Source organism: Humulus lupulus, chromosome 9, assembly GCF_963169125.1.
Source record: "Humulus lupulus chromosome 9, drHumLupu1.1, whole genome shotgun sequence".
Taxonomy (NCBI): Eukaryota; Viridiplantae; Streptophyta; class Magnoliopsida; order Rosales; family Cannabaceae; genus Humulus; species Humulus lupulus.
The window spans coordinates 8,233,072-8,251,504 of NC_084801.1; the positions used below are offsets into that span (position 1 = coordinate 8,233,072).

The 18,433-nt window shown below is 30.7% G+C and overlaps 4 protein-coding genes across 6 annotated transcripts; 2 read left to right on the forward strand and 2 right to left on the reverse strand.

The window, feature by feature from the left end:
• Positions 1–3,773: 3,773 nt before the first annotated feature.
• Positions 3,774–6,789, forward strand: LOC133800583 (uncharacterized protein ycf23-like). The gene is made up of 9 exons (XM_062238583.1): positions 3,774–4,082; positions 4,315–4,380; positions 4,486–4,560; positions 5,344–5,406; positions 5,491–5,550; positions 5,649–5,738; positions 5,825–5,932; positions 6,135–6,257; positions 6,348–6,789. Exons 1-9 carry the CDS (start codon positions 3,855–3,857, stop codon positions 6,474–6,476), a joined length of 942 nt encoding a protein of 313 aa, XP_062094567.1. The 5' UTR covers positions 3,774–3,854; the 3' UTR covers positions 6,477–6,789.
• A 683-nt stretch (positions 6,790–7,472) lies between these two features.
• LOC133800037 (high mobility group B protein 14-like) lies at positions 7,473–10,397 on the reverse strand. Its single transcript, XM_062238016.1, has 6 exons — positions 10,233–10,397; positions 9,554–9,739; positions 8,374–8,431; positions 8,198–8,242; positions 7,934–8,014; positions 7,473–7,794 (listed from the first exon to the last, which is right to left on the reverse strand). The coding sequence occupies exons 1-6, from the start codon at positions 10,316–10,318 to the stop codon at positions 7,723–7,725; spliced, it is 528 nt and encodes a 175-aa protein (XP_062094000.1). The 5' UTR covers positions 10,319–10,397; the 3' UTR covers positions 7,473–7,722.
• Positions 10,398–11,957: 1,560 nt separating this feature from the next.
• Positions 11,958–13,830, forward strand: LOC133801817 (small ribosomal subunit protein eS19x-like). 3 transcript variants are annotated; one of them, XM_062240055.1, is made up of 2 exons: positions 11,958–12,145; positions 13,127–13,830. In XM_062240055.1, exon 2 carries the CDS (start codon positions 13,131–13,133, stop codon positions 13,560–13,562), a length of 432 nt encoding a protein of 143 aa, XP_062096039.1. In that variant the 5' UTR covers positions 11,958–12,145; positions 13,127–13,130; the 3' UTR covers positions 13,563–13,830. The 3 variants fall into 3 exon arrangements, with proteins under 3 accessions (XP_062096039.1, XP_062096040.1, XP_062096038.1); XM_062240056.1 differs by having other exon boundaries at positions 11,959–12,116; XM_062240054.1 differs by having other exon boundaries at positions 11,960–12,150.
• A 646-nt stretch (positions 13,831–14,476) lies between these two features.
• On the reverse strand, positions 14,477–15,862 carry LOC133800886 (uncharacterized). Its single transcript, XM_062238987.1, has 2 exons — positions 15,264–15,862; positions 14,477–15,050 (listed from the first exon to the last, which is right to left on the reverse strand). Exons 1-2 carry the CDS (start codon positions 15,860–15,862, stop codon positions 14,543–14,545), a joined length of 1,107 nt encoding a protein of 368 aa, XP_062094971.1. The 3' UTR covers positions 14,477–14,542.
• Positions 15,863–18,433: the final 2,571 nt, after the last annotated feature.

The window sequence follows — 18,433 nt, forward strand, 5'->3', positions numbered from 1 at the left end:
TCGAGATCGATCAACCATCACGAGCTCGTTATCTCGGTTCGCATCGAATTTTAACAAGTAACATTGTTCAGATCATCCCTTTCGAGCTCACAACGCCCGAGCTCGAACCGTTTTGTCTGATAGCAGGAAATGAATCAGGAAATTTATACAAGTGTTGGACCTGTCATTGTAGCTTCGAGCTTGACATATAATCTCATAACACTTCCAAGACCACGTAGTTTCTGAGCTCACCAATTTCGATGTTGTCGCACTTACTGCACAACGAGACTGCTCTTGATATTTTTATTAAAGTCGATTATGACGAACCTGCTTATTTTGAGCTGGCACTTTACGAGCCTGACTTTCGAGATCAAAATTTCTATTCTCGAAATTTTGGTATAACAATATTAAACTTCTTTTATTTATTTTTATGATATTATTTATTTATTTAAAATTTATATGATAATTAAAAAATACAATAAAAATAAATACATGTTTGAATAAGTATGTTTACAACTTTAATATTAAGCAAACGTGCATTGCATGTTGCTTCTACCTAGTATTTTTAAATATGTAAACACTAGTGATTAATTAAGTAGTGAAATATTTGTATGCGTAATTTTTACTTATATATTTATATTTATTGTGTCACATATTAAAATTATGTGTAAATAAATATTATATTTTCTTGGTGTGTAATGAAATATGTGTGTTTAACATTATCAATTATTAATTGATAATATGATTTTAGTAAGATTGATATTATAAATAATACGATTTCTCTTAAATGGAATTTAACAATAATATTAGTTTCTCATTAAATTTTCTTTCACAGTGTTAAAAAAAATATATGCTACAAAAAAAAAAAAAAAAAAAAAGAAATATCTATTTTATTTAATAATATTTTTCTTTTTTTTTTCAGTAAATTAATAATATTTTTCTTAAATAGAAAGAAATCTTAAAAAAAATATGTAGTTTAATTACTTGTATTCTTTTCTAAAATGGAAAGAAACCTTAACAAATGTATCTATTTTAATTCAATATTATATAATCTACTTTATTTATTTTCTGTTTTTCCCTATTTTTTGTTCACTTTATAATAATAGTCTATAATAATGATAATAATTTGGATAGAATTAACTAATAATATAATGCCAATTATATAATGCTATTTAAATGTTTTGTATTGAAATTATTATCTTTGTTGATTTTTTTTAGTTGTTAAATTTGTTCTATATAAATTTTCTCACTTATTTTTTATTATATTAGGCATATATTTTCTTTTCTGAAAAAAAAATCTACACTGCCTCGAGTGGTCCCATTTCCTAGTTCTTATATAGAAGGGAATCTCTTCTCTACTTAGTATATGACAATATAATATTATTAAATAATTACTACATTTGAAAGGAAAAAAATTAGTAAAAAAAGTGTAGATTAGATAAATACAAGGAAATATCTACAAATTAATTATAAATACTAGGAAAGAAAGAAAATATATAATATAAACTAGAAAAGGGAAAAAAATTGGGAAAATTACACATTCACTGTAAATTTTAATAAAATTTTAAAAAATACGAAATTTTACAAAAATTATAAAAATACGAATAACAGTTTGTTACAGTTCTGTAATCGTCTGTTATGATTTTTTATTTAGTCTGTAAATATTATTTACAAAATTGTAACATATTGTTACAAATTTGTAAACCTTAGTTACAAAAAATTATATTGTTATAAATTTGTAAACTTTGTTTAAAAAAACTCTGTATTTAAGATTATGTCACTCTGTATTTATATAATTTTTTACAAATTTTATATTTTTAGTATTTTTTTTAAAATCCTATGGTATTTTTGTGAATTTCCCAAAAAAAAAAAATCATATGTATCGATTCCTAATTAATAATACTTATTTTTCTTTCTTAATTTGAAGGTGTAGTGGCCAAAATGGGCTTAAGCCCAAGCCTATTAATGAAACATGCCTAAATTGGTCCATAAAGCGCAATAAGAGGCACTCATGAGCCTATATCAGGCCCAAACCACTACTGACGATGAGCCATGCGACTTAAGTCATGACCCAAATGCAAAGTTTAAAACATGGGCTTAACCTACACTCAGATCAAATGCCCAACTTTACAACTGGGAGTCTATAGACAGTTAGTGAAAGGGGCCCATTCCTCAATTCATCCTAAAAAGTAGCAATATTCACTTCCATATGAGAGGATAATACAACTATTGTTGTGAATGTATTTTTTATCATGTATTGTATTTCATGTTGAGACATGTTTTCCATGTTATAACATTGAAAGCCTAGAAACACATAACTTTCAATTCAACACATGTTTTGTTGAGTTGTCTTTCTTATTTTGTGTCCTAGTATATATAATTGTTTTTTACCGATTAACCCTACCTTTTTTAGCAACTAAAAAATCATTTCTTTAAGAAATATTATCTGCAGAAGGTCTAAAGCATTTCATTGCTTCATTGGTCATTGCCCATGACATTTTGGTGAGATTTCACCATTCAATTTCTAGTTTTCTGGTTCAAAGCTTGAAAGAAGTTCAAACAGATTCTCGAGGGCGGGCTCGAGGTGAAGCTGGAGGGAGTTCAGCACACCAATATCAGTGTGGGATTGGTTGCAAGAAGATATTTTCTAAAATAGGGAGTTGATTGCTTGATTTCTAAAACAATTTGAAATAGAGTTTTGAATTGTTTTTCTGAATTGAATTTTGCAATAATAAATAAGGCTATATAGAAAATATAATCATACTTTGATATACTAATGATACAATATAGTAAATCAATATTCTATAAAGATTTGGAAAATACATAAAAATAAGACTAACTACAAAAGTTAAACGGGTAAGGATTATATTACCATATAGTCTTCTATTTGATTCTAAATAATATTCTTGATTTTCTACTAATAAAATATAATACTATTTTTTTTCCCAAATGTTTGATTGATTAAAAATTAATGTATTATTCATATACAATGACCAAATATTTGTTATTATGTTTGTCATATTGCACCAATTTAAACAAAATTATTAAAATCATCATAAAAAAATATATAATGCCCATACAACTCAATTTCATATTCAAACATAAATAATTACAAATTAACTTATTACTAAAAACATATTCATATATATATATATATAATTCTAACATAATAACAAAGTGTTAATAATTATGTAACCATCAATTAGTCACTGAACACATCCTAAAATTATAATCATAAATAATTTTATTTAAAAAAAAAAATCATGTGAGGATATGTCAAAGTATAAAATTTAAAATTTTCAAAGAATACATATTATTATTAGGTACCAAAGATAAATATATATAATCTAGTTTTCTTCCATTTTTTTTAAATATCCTTTCCCCAAAAAAAATGTCTACACAAGTTAGTTTTTTTTTTTTTTTAGGGTGTATACATTTTTAGACTTTGTGTTTTGTCTCATTATCTGTTTGGATTCCGTGTTTTGACTAATTATTTTTTAGATTCTATATTTTGTAAAATGGTTCAAATAGATCCATAAACCTGATTTTGATGAATAAAAAATTGAGTATAACAACATAGTTCTTAGGCAGATTAGTTAGATAAATTATTTTTGATTTTGATCAAAATCGATTTTAGAAGTCTATTTGAACTATTTTAGAAAACACAATAACAATAATTATAAACAAGATATAAAAATATATAAACTCTCTTTTATATTATAATGACAATAATGTAAACAGTAAGAATAAGTGAACCTTAAATATCTTGCATTTTTTTCCCATAGAAAAAGATAAAAGAGAAGAGCTAATAATAACTCCTCTTATCTCTTCCCTCCAACTTCAACCTGAGCTAAGAGAGAGAGAAGTAAGAAACAATGCAGGCCTCAATGTGCATGACAACTTCACCAACTTCTTCTCACTCCATATCTCTGAAACCTATTCACAACCCTCTTCTGGGTTATGCTTCTTCTTCTTCTTCTTCTTCTTCAACACAGTGTTTGGCTCTAAGAAGAAAAGGGTCTTCTTTCTTCACTACCAGAGCACTTCTTTCAACTTCCAAAGAGTTAGTCTTGAAAGAATTTCATGAGCGCAAAGCTCTCAAGGTAAACCTATTTGATTTTATTCAAGTGTTTGGATGGTTTCTTCTTGTTTTGTTTTTCTGAGACATGTTTTGTTTTTGTTCAAGCTACATGATTTATGCACTTTAGGTTCAAGTTCTCTGTTTTTTTAAGTGAGCTTGCTAATTTTTTCTTCAATATTTGGATATTAACAATGGTAAATTTGTGGTAAGAGTGGAGTATATATATAATTAGCTTTCAATTGTGTTCTTTACAGATTATCTCAGGTTTACAGAATTTTGATAAGGAAAATGTTGCCTCAGTTGTTACTGCTGCAGACAAGGTTGGTCTCATAACTAATTGAATTGAATTGTTTTATGTTTTTATTTATTTTTAATGCTTTTTCAAATCAAAAATCTTCTTGTTGTTGTTTTTTTTTATATGGTAGGGAGGAGCGACTCATGTGGATATAGCTTGTGATCCTGAGCTGGTTAAGCTTGCCATTACTTTAACATCTCTTCCTGTAAGTTCATACACTTTTGTAAAATTATGTTGATCATTCCCTTCCATTATGTTGACTTATGAGAATTTAACTCTTTTTATTAACAAGAAGAATTATTCATTGACATGATTCTCAGTCCGAATTCGCTTAACACAGGTAGGATTTTGATAGTGTTACATAAACTTTCTCTGAAAATTCTCTCAATACATTTTACTATAAAACTGACATGTTATTTTATCAAAACATTGTTGTGGTTCTTATTTGATAGAGTACGTTAGTTATGGTCAATGGTACTTATGTCTATTTGATATGTATAAGTAGAGTCTTTTGTAATTACCTCATCACAGATTGTATTCCTTTCATTGTTTTGTACTCAAGAGAGTTTTTCTGAGATAGCTTTGAGTTTGAAGCTTGTACTGATAGAAACTGGTTCATGCATCTTTGAGAGGTTTGAGGATGTAATCTCGTTCGCGATTAGTCGACAAAGCTAGAGGATAACCCAGCCTTGGATGTCAAGTTTCATTCTGAAACTTGAACCAAGTAAAACAGTGTGTGATCTCTATTTTGTTATTTGTCTTGTGAATTTTTGAACTTTGGTCCAACAATGGCCAATGTACAATTAGGCTGGTGTGTTTTAGCATATGATAGAAGATAGGAGAGGTTGCAAACATTAACTGAACTAGCATATCTTCCTCTGATGTAACCCAAATTTTTTAACAATTTTTGAGTTCCTGCATTGTTATGGACTCCATTACTTTACAACAATGAAAAACCATATTTAATTCCATAATTTTTTCTTGTCAGGTTTGTGTTTCTTCTGTAGATCCAGCTGCATTCCTGGCTGCGGTCGAAGCAGGAGCAACAATGGTTTTGGCAACACAACTCATTACTTTTAACCTACAATTATTCACTTGTTGATTTCTTTTGACATAGCTTATGGCATATATGCAGGTTGAGATTGGAAACTATGATTCATTCTATGAGAAGGGTGTGATTTTCACTCCCGAGCAGGTACAATTTAGACTTTTCAAATCGAAAAAATTCAATAAATTACAATCAAACTTGTGGAAAGGATTATATTTTTCTTATTCTGTGAGTACTTATTTCAGATACTAAATCTAACAAAGGAGACTAAGAGGAGCCTCCCATCTGTAACCTTATCAGTCACTGTGCCTCATACACTAAGTCTCCCTGATCAGGTCAGAAAGCAACTTGGTTTCATAGAGGTTTCACTCCTTTGCATAGTGCATTCAATTTACAAATATGATTTTTGGAATGAAAACAGGTCAAGCTTGCTGAACTGCTGGAGCAGGAAGGTGTTGACATCATTCAAACCGAAGGAGGAAAGTGCTCAAACCCTACAATGTCTGGCATTCTTGGTTTGATTGAGAAGGTATAATTATTGAGATCAATGAAAGTATACACATTAGTATAACACACATATGTATGCATGTGTAACATTTGCATCATTCTTCTCTCACACACATATGGAAGGAAAACATTTCTCATGGCTAGTTGGCTCTGCTGATGATTCAGTTTTTTTTTCTTTTATGTTTAACCGAACATAATTTATCATGAACTTTGTTTTGTTTTAGGCAACACCAACATTAGCAGCTGCTTATTCCATCTCAAGGGCTGTCAAGATTCCTGTCATGTGTTCATCTGGGCTAAGCGCAGTGACAGCACCAATGGCCATCACTGCTGGAGCTGCTGGTGTGGTACGTAGGGCATTCAGTCTTCGTTACCACAGCCTAAAGCGGTTTTCAGTCTGTTATTTTAAACTGACATAATGTAATTGTGGAATGCAGGGTGTGGGATCAGCCATTAACAAACTCAATGATGTAGTGGCAATGATAGCAGAGGTCAGGAGCATTTCAAATTCACTAGCATCCTTTGGAAGTCGCCTTGCAAATGAAGAACAAACTCTGAAACTGTAAATCTATGCACTTTCTTGTGTATTAGCTATTAGGCTTAGAATGGCTCACAAGTTTCTGGGGATGTTAGTGGAAGAGAAATAACACACACATATATATAATAGAAGTTTGGAACCTCTACAATCTTGCCAAGTCTTTATGTGCTAGGAGCATAAAGTCATAGTGGATAAAGGATCAGATTTATCAACAGAACTTTTTTTTTACATGTATTTTTATTTTTCTCTGAATCTGTGAACTACCAAATTGGTATGGGGTGATTTTATGTTCCATACTTCTATGGTTTACATGATCAGCTAAAGGATTTTGTCATTAGAAAGGGGTTTTCTTTACCTTTTTTTTAAAAAAAAAATGAAAATGGTGATCAGTGTAAAATTTAGATAATTTGGATTTTGATATTCATACTGAAAAAACAGAACAAGAAACAAAGAAGAATAGTGCCATGGATCAAAACTTTTATCCCACTTTTTAATATTTCACAATGAATAGTGCCATGGATGGTGATTGGTGAATAATTTGATTGGACTGTCAATCAAACCTTAAGACTGAAAAGGTGCCTTGTGTTGAGGTACTTCTAGTAATTAAAGGCACTTTGTGAGAGATCTCCAATGGAGTTCCCTAAAACTTTGCCAAGTTTTATTTAAAAACTTAGTTATTTCAGTCATCCTCTATACTTTAGCTAGATACAAGTTACTTTAACCACCCTTTGTATTTTAACTAAATACAAATACTTTTACAAATAGGATTGGAAAAATAAATTTTAAAAAAATGGAAATAATTGTTTGTTTTTGTGTCAAATTTAACTAGCGTGATTCAAGTTCTCTGGAATAGATAATGTGATCAAATGCTCAAAAATAGATCATATCATCAACTATTTTAACTAAGAACTATGTATAGCTAGTATAGGTGAGGATGTGCTATAAATTTTCAGTCCTCCACAAGAGAAGGAATTTGAACTTTTTAGTGCACCACAACTTTTTAGTAGGACCCTTCACACATGTCTAAGTTGAGAACTTGAGATATCAAATTATCAATAAATGAAGAAACCTACAATTACAATCTTTCACACCACTTGGCCGATAAATCTACATTGTGATTACCTCAATGCAATTGGGAGTAGTTCTTACAAAGAAAAAGAAAACAAAAAAATTATACATGAACAATTGTTTTGAGAAGACAAATAACCTGTGTCCCATAGATCAATATACAACTTGTTAACTAAAGCCTCTACATGAGCAAGTATTATTGCTTTTCAAATTTTCAGCTCATTCCCAAACTCTGAATCATCCTCAGTTTCTTCATCTTCAGATTCTTCACCACTTTCCTGAAAGAATTCATGTTTTAATACACTAGAGCCCGAAGAAAAACGAAACGACAAGCGTGTTTTGATACAAGGTTAACACTTTACACCAAACTGGCCAACACAAACATACAAAAATCTAAAAACATTATGGCGACATTACCTTTCTTTTCGTATATTCCGCCATGGCGCTATCAAATGCTGCTCGTTTCTCTGTGGCTATATCATAATATTGAACCTTTTCCTAGAAACAGACACAACAACAATCCCATGAAGCTTTACAGTCACAAATCGAGCTAGCTCTCTTATATTTTGTTCATGAGGGTAGAGAACTAAAAATGTTGCTGTATAATTATTTAGTAATCTAACTTTGTTTTGCACTTAAAGACCAAGAGAAATCAAATTCATATACAAATGTAGCACAAACCTCATATGTCATTGTTTTCCACTTCACTCCACATGCTTTTCCAATCTGAGAAGAAAATTAATGAGTGACTTGAAAAGGCCTAATCCATTAATAAACCAAATACAAATCCAAAATAAGTAATATCACACTTCCTAGCATAAAGAAAAAAAAAAGTAATATGACACTAGATATCTTACATCTCGCATTGATTTGACATCTGGATTTTGCTCTTGATACACCTTTCGAAAGTCCTCCCTTGAGAATCATAACAAAATTCTGTTTAGCAGAATAAATTTTGCAGATCAAAGCTCTTTTGCACATGATAAAACTTTTCAAACCAAGCTTTGATGAGTATAGTATGAAATAGATAGTAGTAGGAACATTTTTTAGTATAAGGCCATGAATGAACAAGAATACAAATGATCGATAAAGAAATTATGTAACAAACCACTGAATCCACACAAAAAAAAATGAGACAAGAAACGTGACCTAGTCTACATAATTTCAGGAAATAACAACAGCTATAAACAAAAGCAAATGAAACGGAACAGAAAAGAACTCCAGCACCAAGACTTTCAAACTAACAAATCTAACAAGAGTCATTTGATCTCGTATCTTTAATCAGAAAACAATTCAAATGTGAATGGCCATCAAATATAAGAAAAACTACGTAATGGGGTGTAAATTTGTTACTCATAAATTTCAGAAGAACAAAATGCATCAAATATGCAACTTCAAGGAGGCAAGAGTTTATGACAGCTCAGTCTGGGGGTTGGCTGATGGTGGATCAGGGAGGCAGAGTTTCTACATGGAAATTTTGTCAAAAGTCACTGCTCCTTTCGTATTCAAATGAATTTTGGAAGTTATAACCAATCAATGAAAGATAGAATGATGGATGCAACCATATACCATGTATTCTTCTCAACCATTTGAGCTCATTACTGATGAAGATAACCTACTTATAAACCCGATGCCACTGATAAGTGTTATGAATAATAATGATTAAAAAATCTGCATACACCAACAAATCTATGCACTGCAACACAATATATATATGTGTGTGTGTACTAACATATTACTTTCAACACGTGAACATTCCCATTAGTATAATGATATTGCTAATTAGAATGGCGAACATTGGAGGGAAAAAAAAGCTCTATTCTCTCTAAATATCATCAATGAACACACTAAATTTACAATGAAGGCCATAAGTACAACCACGTCTAATGTCCACAATAGCCTAAAAGTAATAAAAAACAATAATGAAGCTCCTTGTATGTGACTTTAAAATAGTTAATATTTGCAATTCTGGCTCCACAAGATTCAGTGACAGTAACAAATACTGAAGAAGAAAAGGAAACAAAAGAAAGAACTTACAAGAAGAAGAAGAAAGCCGTTGGTGGCTTCTTGGGTTTCTTGGCATCAATTTTGCTACTTATCTTCTTGTGTTTGGCTTTTGACTTCTGAACTGACCTAGCCAACGTTCCCTCCTGGTTGATAGCACTTAATCTTGCTGACCTCTTAGTCCCCTCGGTTGTTTTCACCCTCAAAACCATTTTCCTCCTAAAAATGTTCAAGCAGAACAGATATGAGGAATATGCCAAAATGACAATGTTAAATGAAATGAGCACAACAACTCCCTAATTTGTATGGTTTTTCAATATAAAAGACAGTCTCTATATGGTATCTTTGAGTAACCATGAAGGTCATTTCCCAAAAACCCTCAATATATACCTCTTTCAACAAAACCCAAAGCAGCATAAACCATAAACCCAGAAAATAAATTCTCTCTTTTCTTCTCTTTTGTTTTGGTTCTTTCATTGTTCATACAAACACACTTAAATTTCACATAACTTATTGTTTTCTACTCATTGTGGAAATGGGTTTTTCATTTCAAGGCACCCTAAAGAGAAGAACCGTAAAAGAAGACATAAAAGCGGTTGATATTGTTTTCTCAGGAACCAAACAAACAAAGAGTCTGGGAGAACAAATTAGTGAATTTTAGTATGAAAGAAAATTGAAAGTAGAAATAACTGAGAAAGTTGGGAATCATTACTGAGTGGAAGGTGTTTCGGTGACTTGGGCAGAGTCAGAAGTTGAGGGTGAGCTAGATTTTTGAGAGGTTTTAGCTCCCTTCGCCATGGTTGATGGTCTCCTTTCTACTCCCCCAGCAGTGCTGTTCTCTGGCTCAGCCTCGATTCGATTCGACCTCTGCGCAGTAAAACGGTGTCGTTTATTTAGCGTTTTTTTATAAATAAAAAATTGAAAATAAAGGAACGACTCGTTTATAAATTTTTACCATCAAAATTCAATTTTAAGAAAAGAAAATAATAATAATAAAACGGAAAAGTATATGGTTTTTAAGGACGCACTACGCTTTAGATAGGGAACTACAAGGAGAATTAATGGCAAAATTAACTAATGTTTTATTGTGAATTAGTACTTAATTTTTTATTTTGTGATAAAATTTATTGGTAACTAATCTATTAAGTCTATTAAAAGTTGATCGTGCACATATGTGTCAGCTTCTTATTAGTTAATTTAATAATATTTTTTAAAAATTTAATTTAAAATAGACAAAATTTATTACATCTTACATATATATAACAAGGTCTACTATACAAGTCTTGTTAGTTAGTCTAGAAAAAGTAGCAGTATTACGTTCACGATGGAGCCTTTGTTGGAATCAATGAACGATGACCTATGAATGAACTCGACCAGTTCGGTTTCAGGTACATAATGGCATATTTAAAATTTTCGAGTACTCACCAAGATCCGAAATCGATTTTCTTTTCTTTTTTTTCTTCTCTTGGACTCTCCCTTGTTGAACTTAAATTTTTTGTTTGGATTTTATTTTTTTTCGAAGACGGGCTAAGTAACCAGTTACTATTACAATTGGTTTATTTTATTTTCAGATCTAATTTTTTTCCTTCAACCTAGTTATAACTAGTTATCTTCACGATTAATTTAATTTATTTTTTAATATCATTTTTTCTTTCAAATTCACTAAGTAATCATTTACAATTTATTTGGTATTTTGATAATGGTACATTACAGAAAAATCAAAATTATTTTTATAGTTGTAAACAATTACCATCATACTACTTAAAAAAAAATCAATGTTAATAGTGGTAGCTAAAAAAATTAATAGTGGCATACAATTACTACCATATAAAAAAAATATTGATAATGACATTTAATTACTACTACGTAAAAAAATTAAAATTATTTTAATAATAGTAACTAATTACTGTTGAGAAAATGTTAAAGAAATAAAAAATAGAATAAAGGGTTTATATATTTTTGGACCCTGTGTTTTTTTCCATTACCTGTTTGGACCCTGTGTTTTGACAAATTACTTTTTGGACCCTATGTTTTGTAAAATGGTTAAAATAGAACCCTAAACTTGATTTTGGTCAATGTTTTCTCAACTAAAATCACAAATAATTTACCAAACTAACAATTCAGAACAAAAATAAAATCATTCTGCTTAAAAACTATGTTGTTATATTCAATTTTTTCTTTATCAAAATTGAGTTTATGGTTCTATTTTAATAATTTTACAAAATATAAGGTCCAAAAAATAATTTATCAAAACACAGAGTTCAAACAAATAATAAAAAAAAATACATAATCTAAAAAAACATAAACCCTGTGATAAAAGAAAGCGAATAAGAAATATGAATAAAAAACACGGGGAAGAAGGACAAAATAAACTGCCATATTTTAAAAAAAAATCTCATTTAGTGTAATTTCTTCTTAAAATTTTCGGGTACTCACCCGAAACCCAAAACCCGAAACCGACTTTCTTTTTTTTTTTTCTCTCTCGGACTCTTCCTCGTTAAACCTAGACAGAACATATCGTTAACCTAAAACTAAACCCTAGCCGCCTTCTCACTTCTCTTCTCTTCTCTCTCTCAGGCGCCAGGCAACGGCAACGGCAGGTCCTCTCGGCGCTCTCCTTTTCCAGTTTGGTTAGCTCTCTATTATTTCACTGTTAGACAAGTTTGGATTTTTTTTGGGTAGTTTTAGTATGTAGATATGTTTCATCTTGTCTTTAGGGTCTTCTTTACAATCCCCTTTGAATCTTTATTGTCTTGTATGAATTTTCTCTTTATCAGCGACACTATGTACAACCCAATTTGGCTCTTGTTTCATTTTGATAGAATCAGTTGTTAACATTTGATTCCTTACAATTTCAAGTAGATGAAGCAAAAAAATAAATAAACCCAGTTAAGTATGATTTGTAATGTGTACTTTCTGCTCCGTAAAATTCTCAATAATATTCCTTTTGTTGGTTTTATCACATGACCCACTATTACTAACCACTATATGATCATTTGATTTACCTTGTTTGCATTTTGTTACAGTTTATGCATTTGCTGTTGTGTTTTATCATCTACTCATTTGTTTTTTTTTTCCTTTTGTACTGTTTTGTTTCCTGGTAATGGTTATTTTCATTTTTATGTGAGACCATTTTGCAATATTTGTGCTACATTCTGTTAAATCTGAAGCTCATCACAAATTAAGGAAATAATTGTTGTTATTGTTTATTTTGTTACAGTTTATGTATTTATTATTGTGTTTTATCATCTACTCATTTGATTTTTTTTTTCCTATTGTACTGATTTGTTTCCTGGTAATGGTTATTTTCATTTCTATTTGAGACCATTTTGCAATATGTGTGCTACATTCTGTTAAATCTGAAGCTCATCACAAATTAAGGAAATAATTGTTGTTATTGTTTATTTTGTTACAGTTTATGCATTTGCTATTGTGTTTTATCATCTACTCATTTGATTTTTTTTCCTATTGAACTGATTTGTTTCCTGGTAATGGTTGTTTTCATTTTTATTTGAGACCAATTTGCAATTTTTTGTGCTACATTCTGTTAAATCTGAAGCTCATCACAAATTAAGGAAATAATTGTTGTTTATTGTTTATTTGCAGAACAATGGCAAGTGCAAAAACAGTCAAGGATGTTTCTCCACACGAGTTCGTCCAGGCTTACGCAGCCCATCTAAAGCGATCGGGCAAGGTTGAGCTTCCAGAGTACACTGATCTTGTAAAGACTGCAAGATTCAAGGAGTTGGCTCCATACGATCCAGATTGGTACTATGTGAGAGCTGCCTCGGTTGCCAGGAAGATCTACCTGAGAGGTGGTCTTGGTGTTGGTTCATTTCGGAGGATCTATGGTGGGAGCAAGAGGAATGGAAGTCGTCCTCCTCACTTCTGCAGGAGCAGTGGCGCTGTTCTTAGGCACATACTGCAACAACTGCAAAACACAAACATCGTTGACATTGATCCCAAGGGAGGAAGGATAATTACTTCCAATGGTCGACAGGATCTTGACCAAGTTGCAGGAAGGATTCTCATTGCTCCATGAGCTTTTCTTTAGGTTTATGTCTTGATTTGGTTTTTGAGACATGTTTTGAAACATGGTGATTCTTTATTTTCTGAGTTCATGTGGTCTCAGTTGTTAATCAAGTATGTAAAGTAGCAGTACATGAATGTTTCTGACTTAGGCTTTGAAGTTTTGACTTTCTGAGTAATGTTAAACTTGGTGGCATTTTTTGTTTTTTCTATCAACATTTTAAGTTTGGTGCTTTTGATGTTTGAAATTGAATAACAATACTTTTGTTGTTCCCTTTTCATTTTTGTCCTTGTCAAATTCTGTCAGCATTTTTTTTTATTTCGTTTAAAGTCTGTTTTGAGAAAGGTTATGTCCCAACAAAGCAAATGGTGAAATCTTTATTAGAATAGAAACAATGAACTAAAGTAATAGAAGTCGATATTTACACCACTGAAGAATTAGAAATCTTTAATCTTCATTTGAATAGTGAATAGAGAAATCATGAGTCTATTTGAATTGAAATTTATCTTTAATCATCAAAGGTGTGATGTACGAACCTCTTCTTCTTGCTCTGGTTTTGTTTTGTCAAATTTTACTAGTGTGATTTAAGTGCAGGCCATCTCCAACCACAACACCATATTTGTCGTTGCACCATCACCAAATATGATAAAATTTCAGCATCTTATTTTTTCCCTTTCCAATCACAACACCAAAAATTACACCAAAAAATATATTATTCATTATTATATTATTATTCTTTTACATAATTGAATACTTTTTATTATTATATTATTTTACTAAAACCATCACAATTATTATATCAAACTAATTATTTTAATAAGATGAAATTATTAATAATTTGACAAAAATATTTAAATTATTTAAACTCCACTAATTTAAAAAAAAATCATATTAAATTTACTGAAATACATATTACATTACTAGAAGTAAGAAAAAAACCGTTACATTTAATTAACTCTTAAATAACACGTAGATAGATTGATTAAATTTAACTAATTCTCGGAGTTACCATGCTCGTCCCATAAGTGTTCAATTAATGCATTTCGAAGTTCAATATGAGCTTCTTTATCCCTAATTTTTTTATATCGAGCAAAGAATTCTTGAAACCAAGTATCATCATCACCTAGCATCTCCACTTCTGGACTTTGCACGTCGACTCGTTCTTCAATTGTTGCATTAACATCACGTTCATCTTCTATTATCATATTATGCATAATAATACAAGAAGTCATTATATCATGTAACACTCTCTTGTTCCATAAGCGCACTGGTCCTGCCACGATTGCAAATCTTGACTGCAATACTCCAAATGCGCGTTCTACATCTTTTCTACATGCTTCTTGTTTCATTGCAAAAAACTTTTTTTTCTTTCCACGTGGATCGTGAATGCTTTGAACAAGAGTAGACCATTTTGGATATATACCATCAGCTAAATAATAACCCATATTATATTCTTTACCTTTGATGACATAATTAGCGGTTGGAGCAATACCTTCAGCAAGATTAGCAAAAAGATGGGATGCCTCCAACACATTAATATCATTATTAGATCCCGGTAGACCAAAATATGCATGTCATATCCAAAGGTCATAGTCAGCTACAGCTTCAAGAATAATGGTTGGGGATCCACTACGACCGGCATATTGTCCTCCCCAAGCCGTTGGACAATTTTTCCATTTCCAATGCATACAATCTAAACTACCCAGCATTCCTGGAAAACCCCGGCATTCACCAATGTGGAGTAGCCTTGCAACATCATCAACGTTAGGTGATCGTAGATAGCGAGCTCCAAACACCTCGACAACAGCACGGCAAAATCGCTTCAAACTTTCTAAAACTGTAGATTCTCCAATTTTTATGTACTCATCGGTAGCATCTGCTGGTACACCATATGCTAACATTCGAAATACAGCTGTTACCTTTTGCAAGCCGGACAACCCAAGTTTACCGAGTCCGTCCCTTCGTTGGACGAAGTAATTGTCATGCCTTTGTATAGCATCAAATATACGAAAGAATAAAGGACAACCCATTCGAAATCTTCGTCGAAACATCGAATCATTAAACCGGGGATTTTCTGCAAAATAGTCATTGAAGAGATTGCGATCAGCATTTTCCCGGTCACAGTTGATAACTATATGACCAGGAATTGAGCCCCCGCGTGACCCATCGTTATTGAGGTGTTGAGTGATGCAAAAATTGTTGTTTGCAGTAATTTGACATACCACTTGATTTTCTAGATCATCATAATAATCATCATCTGAAGATGAAGAAGATGATGCTAAATAAGATGAACTGCCATAATAAGAATTCATCTTTTATCAAAGCTAATTTGTGTGTGTATTATGGTCTGCATGATATCCATATTTTATAGTGTACATAATCTTATCTTTAATTTTTCAAAATTTAAAGATAACAATCTTGACGAATTGATTTAGACCGTAGATTACTTTGACTATGATCTCAACCGTTGCATTTGAAGATAGGATATCTTATCTTATCTTATCTCTTGGCAGTGTGTTGTCAAATCATATTTTAAAATTTAAAGATAAGAATCTTGACGAATTGATTTGGACCGTGGATTACTTTGACTATGATCTCAACCGTTGCATTTGAAGATATGATATCTTATCTTATCTTATCTCTTGGCAGTGTGTTGTCAAATCAAATTTTAAAATTTAAAGATAAGAATCTTGACGAATTGATTTGGACCGTGGATTACTTTAACTATGATCTCAACCGTTGCATTTGAAGATATGATATCTTATCTTATCTTATCTCTTGGCAGTGTGTTGTCAAATCAGATTTAAAATTTAAAGATAAGAATCTTGACGAATTGATTTGGACCGTGGATTACTTTGACTATGATCTCAACCGTTGCATTTGAAGATATGATATCTTATCTTATCTTATCTCTTGGCAGTGTGTTGTCAAATCAGATTTTAAAATTTAAGATAAGAATCTTGACAAATTGATTTGGACCGTGGATTACTTTGACTATGATCTCAACTGTTGCATTCGAAGATATGATATCTTATTTTATCTTATCTCTTGTCAGTGTGTTGTCAAATCAGATATTTATCCAATTTTTACATCCCTATATAAGTGCATATTACTCTTTGAAGAAGACCACACACCTTCAACATATTTCTGAAACACTTATATTTTGCTCCAAAATGACTTCAATTCGTACTGCGTCTTTATCCACAATTTCGCCAGTTTATTCAAAATGAAAAGAGACAAATTTACAAAAGAAGAGCACAAACATCTAAATATGGTGAACAAAGAGAAGGTTCTCAATATCAAGGATCCCAATATCGAGCATCTCAGAATGAAGGATCTCGATTTAATGAAGCTCACGGAGAAGGAGCTACAAATAAAGGCCAAGGATCTAAGACGAACCTCTCAGGAAATTTTAGTCAATACTTTGATTATCTTGACGGAACGAAAAATGATTTCCCAAATTATTAAATTATTATCGTAGTTTCTTTTTTTTAAGATCTATGTCATTGCTTTCGATTTATGTTTGGTGTATTTCATTTTACCTTTATAATGTATGTTTTTTTTTAATGAATGTATGTTTTAATTGTATTTGGTTAAGTATTTCTTTAATTATATGTCAATGTTAATTATTATTTTTTATGAGTGTATTATAAAAATTAACTAAAATTGTGTAAAAAATATATATAATTATGATATACCTAAATTGTAATTAAAAACTTCTAAAAAAAAAATTAAAAAAATAATTAATCTAAGCATTTACAATTTAACTTAATCAAAATAAATTAATTTTAAACTTATAATATATATATATGTATATAAGATTATTATAAAAAAAAAAAAAAGACATGCCGTAGCTACAATTCAACATATACGCAGCTGCCAATATGAGGGGATGCTGTGGTATATGCCGTGGGTTGGACTTGCCCTTAAAAAATGATATAGGGAGTAATAGAAGGTGAATATTTTTTTTTTATCATTAATAAAGAAGAAGAAGAAAATACTCAGTTTTTTTATTTATTTGTCAGGAAGAAAAAAAAATCCTATATCCCTATTAATATAGAGAAAAATTATATTTTCATTCCTTATTCTACATCTCTATATTATTCTATATCCCTAATAGTATAATGAAAAATTGTAGACATACATTTGCTATATAATTTACTTTGACTTGTAATAAAAATTGGAAAATAATTTGCTTTACCAAACTAATAGCTTGTGTATAAATAAAAGAGAAAGATGTTAATACAAATTCAATGGAACTAGCTTTCATATGCATGGGAAAGAAAAGGGTACCTTGGTACTTAACACTAAAACTAATACAAATATATTCAATATGAGAATTTATTTATTCTGTATATTTTGAAAAAAGGAATGATATTATATATGAGAATTTAATATCATTATTAATATATTTTTTTGAAAGATACCTTCACACATAATTAATACAAGTAAATCCTATATGAGAATGAGCTTTGTTTGAGTTACTAGCTTCAAGTTTCATTATTGAAAATAAGAACATGTGCTTTCTCTCTTTATAGTTTAACATAGATACATATATATATATATATATATATGTATGACTATACATAAGCTTTAATTGAGAAGTCAATATGCTTTATTAAAAAGTTTTTTTTGACTCAAGTCACTTGCTGTAGACTTGAATTCCGTCACTTTGGCCACAAGCTCATTCACTTGTTTCAGTCTCTCCTAAGTACCTGTCCTAATTGCATCTAGCTTACTGTTAGCATGAATTGGATAACTAAAATTTGACTCCAAACACAAAACTTTCCTCAAAATCAACTCAACAAACTCATCAGTTTCACTATTCATTCCATCCGAGTCCTTGCTACCACCACCATGTCTGCTGCTGCAGCATTCATTTC

What these genes read in the sequence shown, in the direction of transcription:
- LOC133800886 (XM_062238987.1), bottom strand. Translation starts at nt 15,862, where the DNA reads ATGAATTCTTATTATGGCAGTTCATCTTATTTAGCATCATCTTCTTCA. An exon ending in GGTGAATGCCGGGGTTTTCC is followed by an intron (nt 15,051 to 15,263) that starts AGGAATGCTGGG and finishes TTTTGCTAATCT; the next exon opens with TGCTGAAGGTATTGCTCCAA.
- LOC133800583 (XM_062238583.1), top strand. Translation starts at nt 3,855, where the DNA reads ATGCAGGCCTCAATGTGCATGACAACTTCACCAACTTCTTCTCACTCC. An exon ending in ATGAGCGCAAAGCTCTCAAG is followed by an intron (nt 4,083 to 4,314) that starts GTAAACCTATTT and finishes TGTTCTTTACAG; the next exon opens with ATTATCTCAGGTTTACAGAA. An exon ending in TCGAAGCAGGAGCAACAATG is followed by an intron (nt 5,407 to 5,490) that starts GTTTTGGCAACA and finishes GCATATATGCAG; the next exon opens with GTTGAGATTGGAAACTATGA.
- LOC133800037 (XM_062238016.1), bottom strand. Translation starts at nt 10,318, where the DNA reads ATGGCGAAGGGAGCTAAAACCTCTCAAAAATCTAGCTCACCCTCAACT. An exon ending in ACGGCTTTCTTCTTCTTCTT is followed by an intron (nt 8,432 to 9,553) that starts GTAAGTTCTTTC and finishes ATGATTCTCAAG; the next exon opens with GGAGGACTTTCGAAAGGTGT. An exon ending in CGGAATATACGAAAAGAAAG is followed by an intron (nt 7,795 to 7,933) that starts GTAATGTCGCCA and finishes GAATTCTTTCAG; the next exon opens with GAAAGTGGTGAAGAATCTGA.
- LOC133801817 (XM_062240055.1), top strand. Translation starts at nt 13,131, where the DNA reads ATGGCAAGTGCAAAAACAGTCAAGGATGTTTCTCCACACGAGTTCGTC.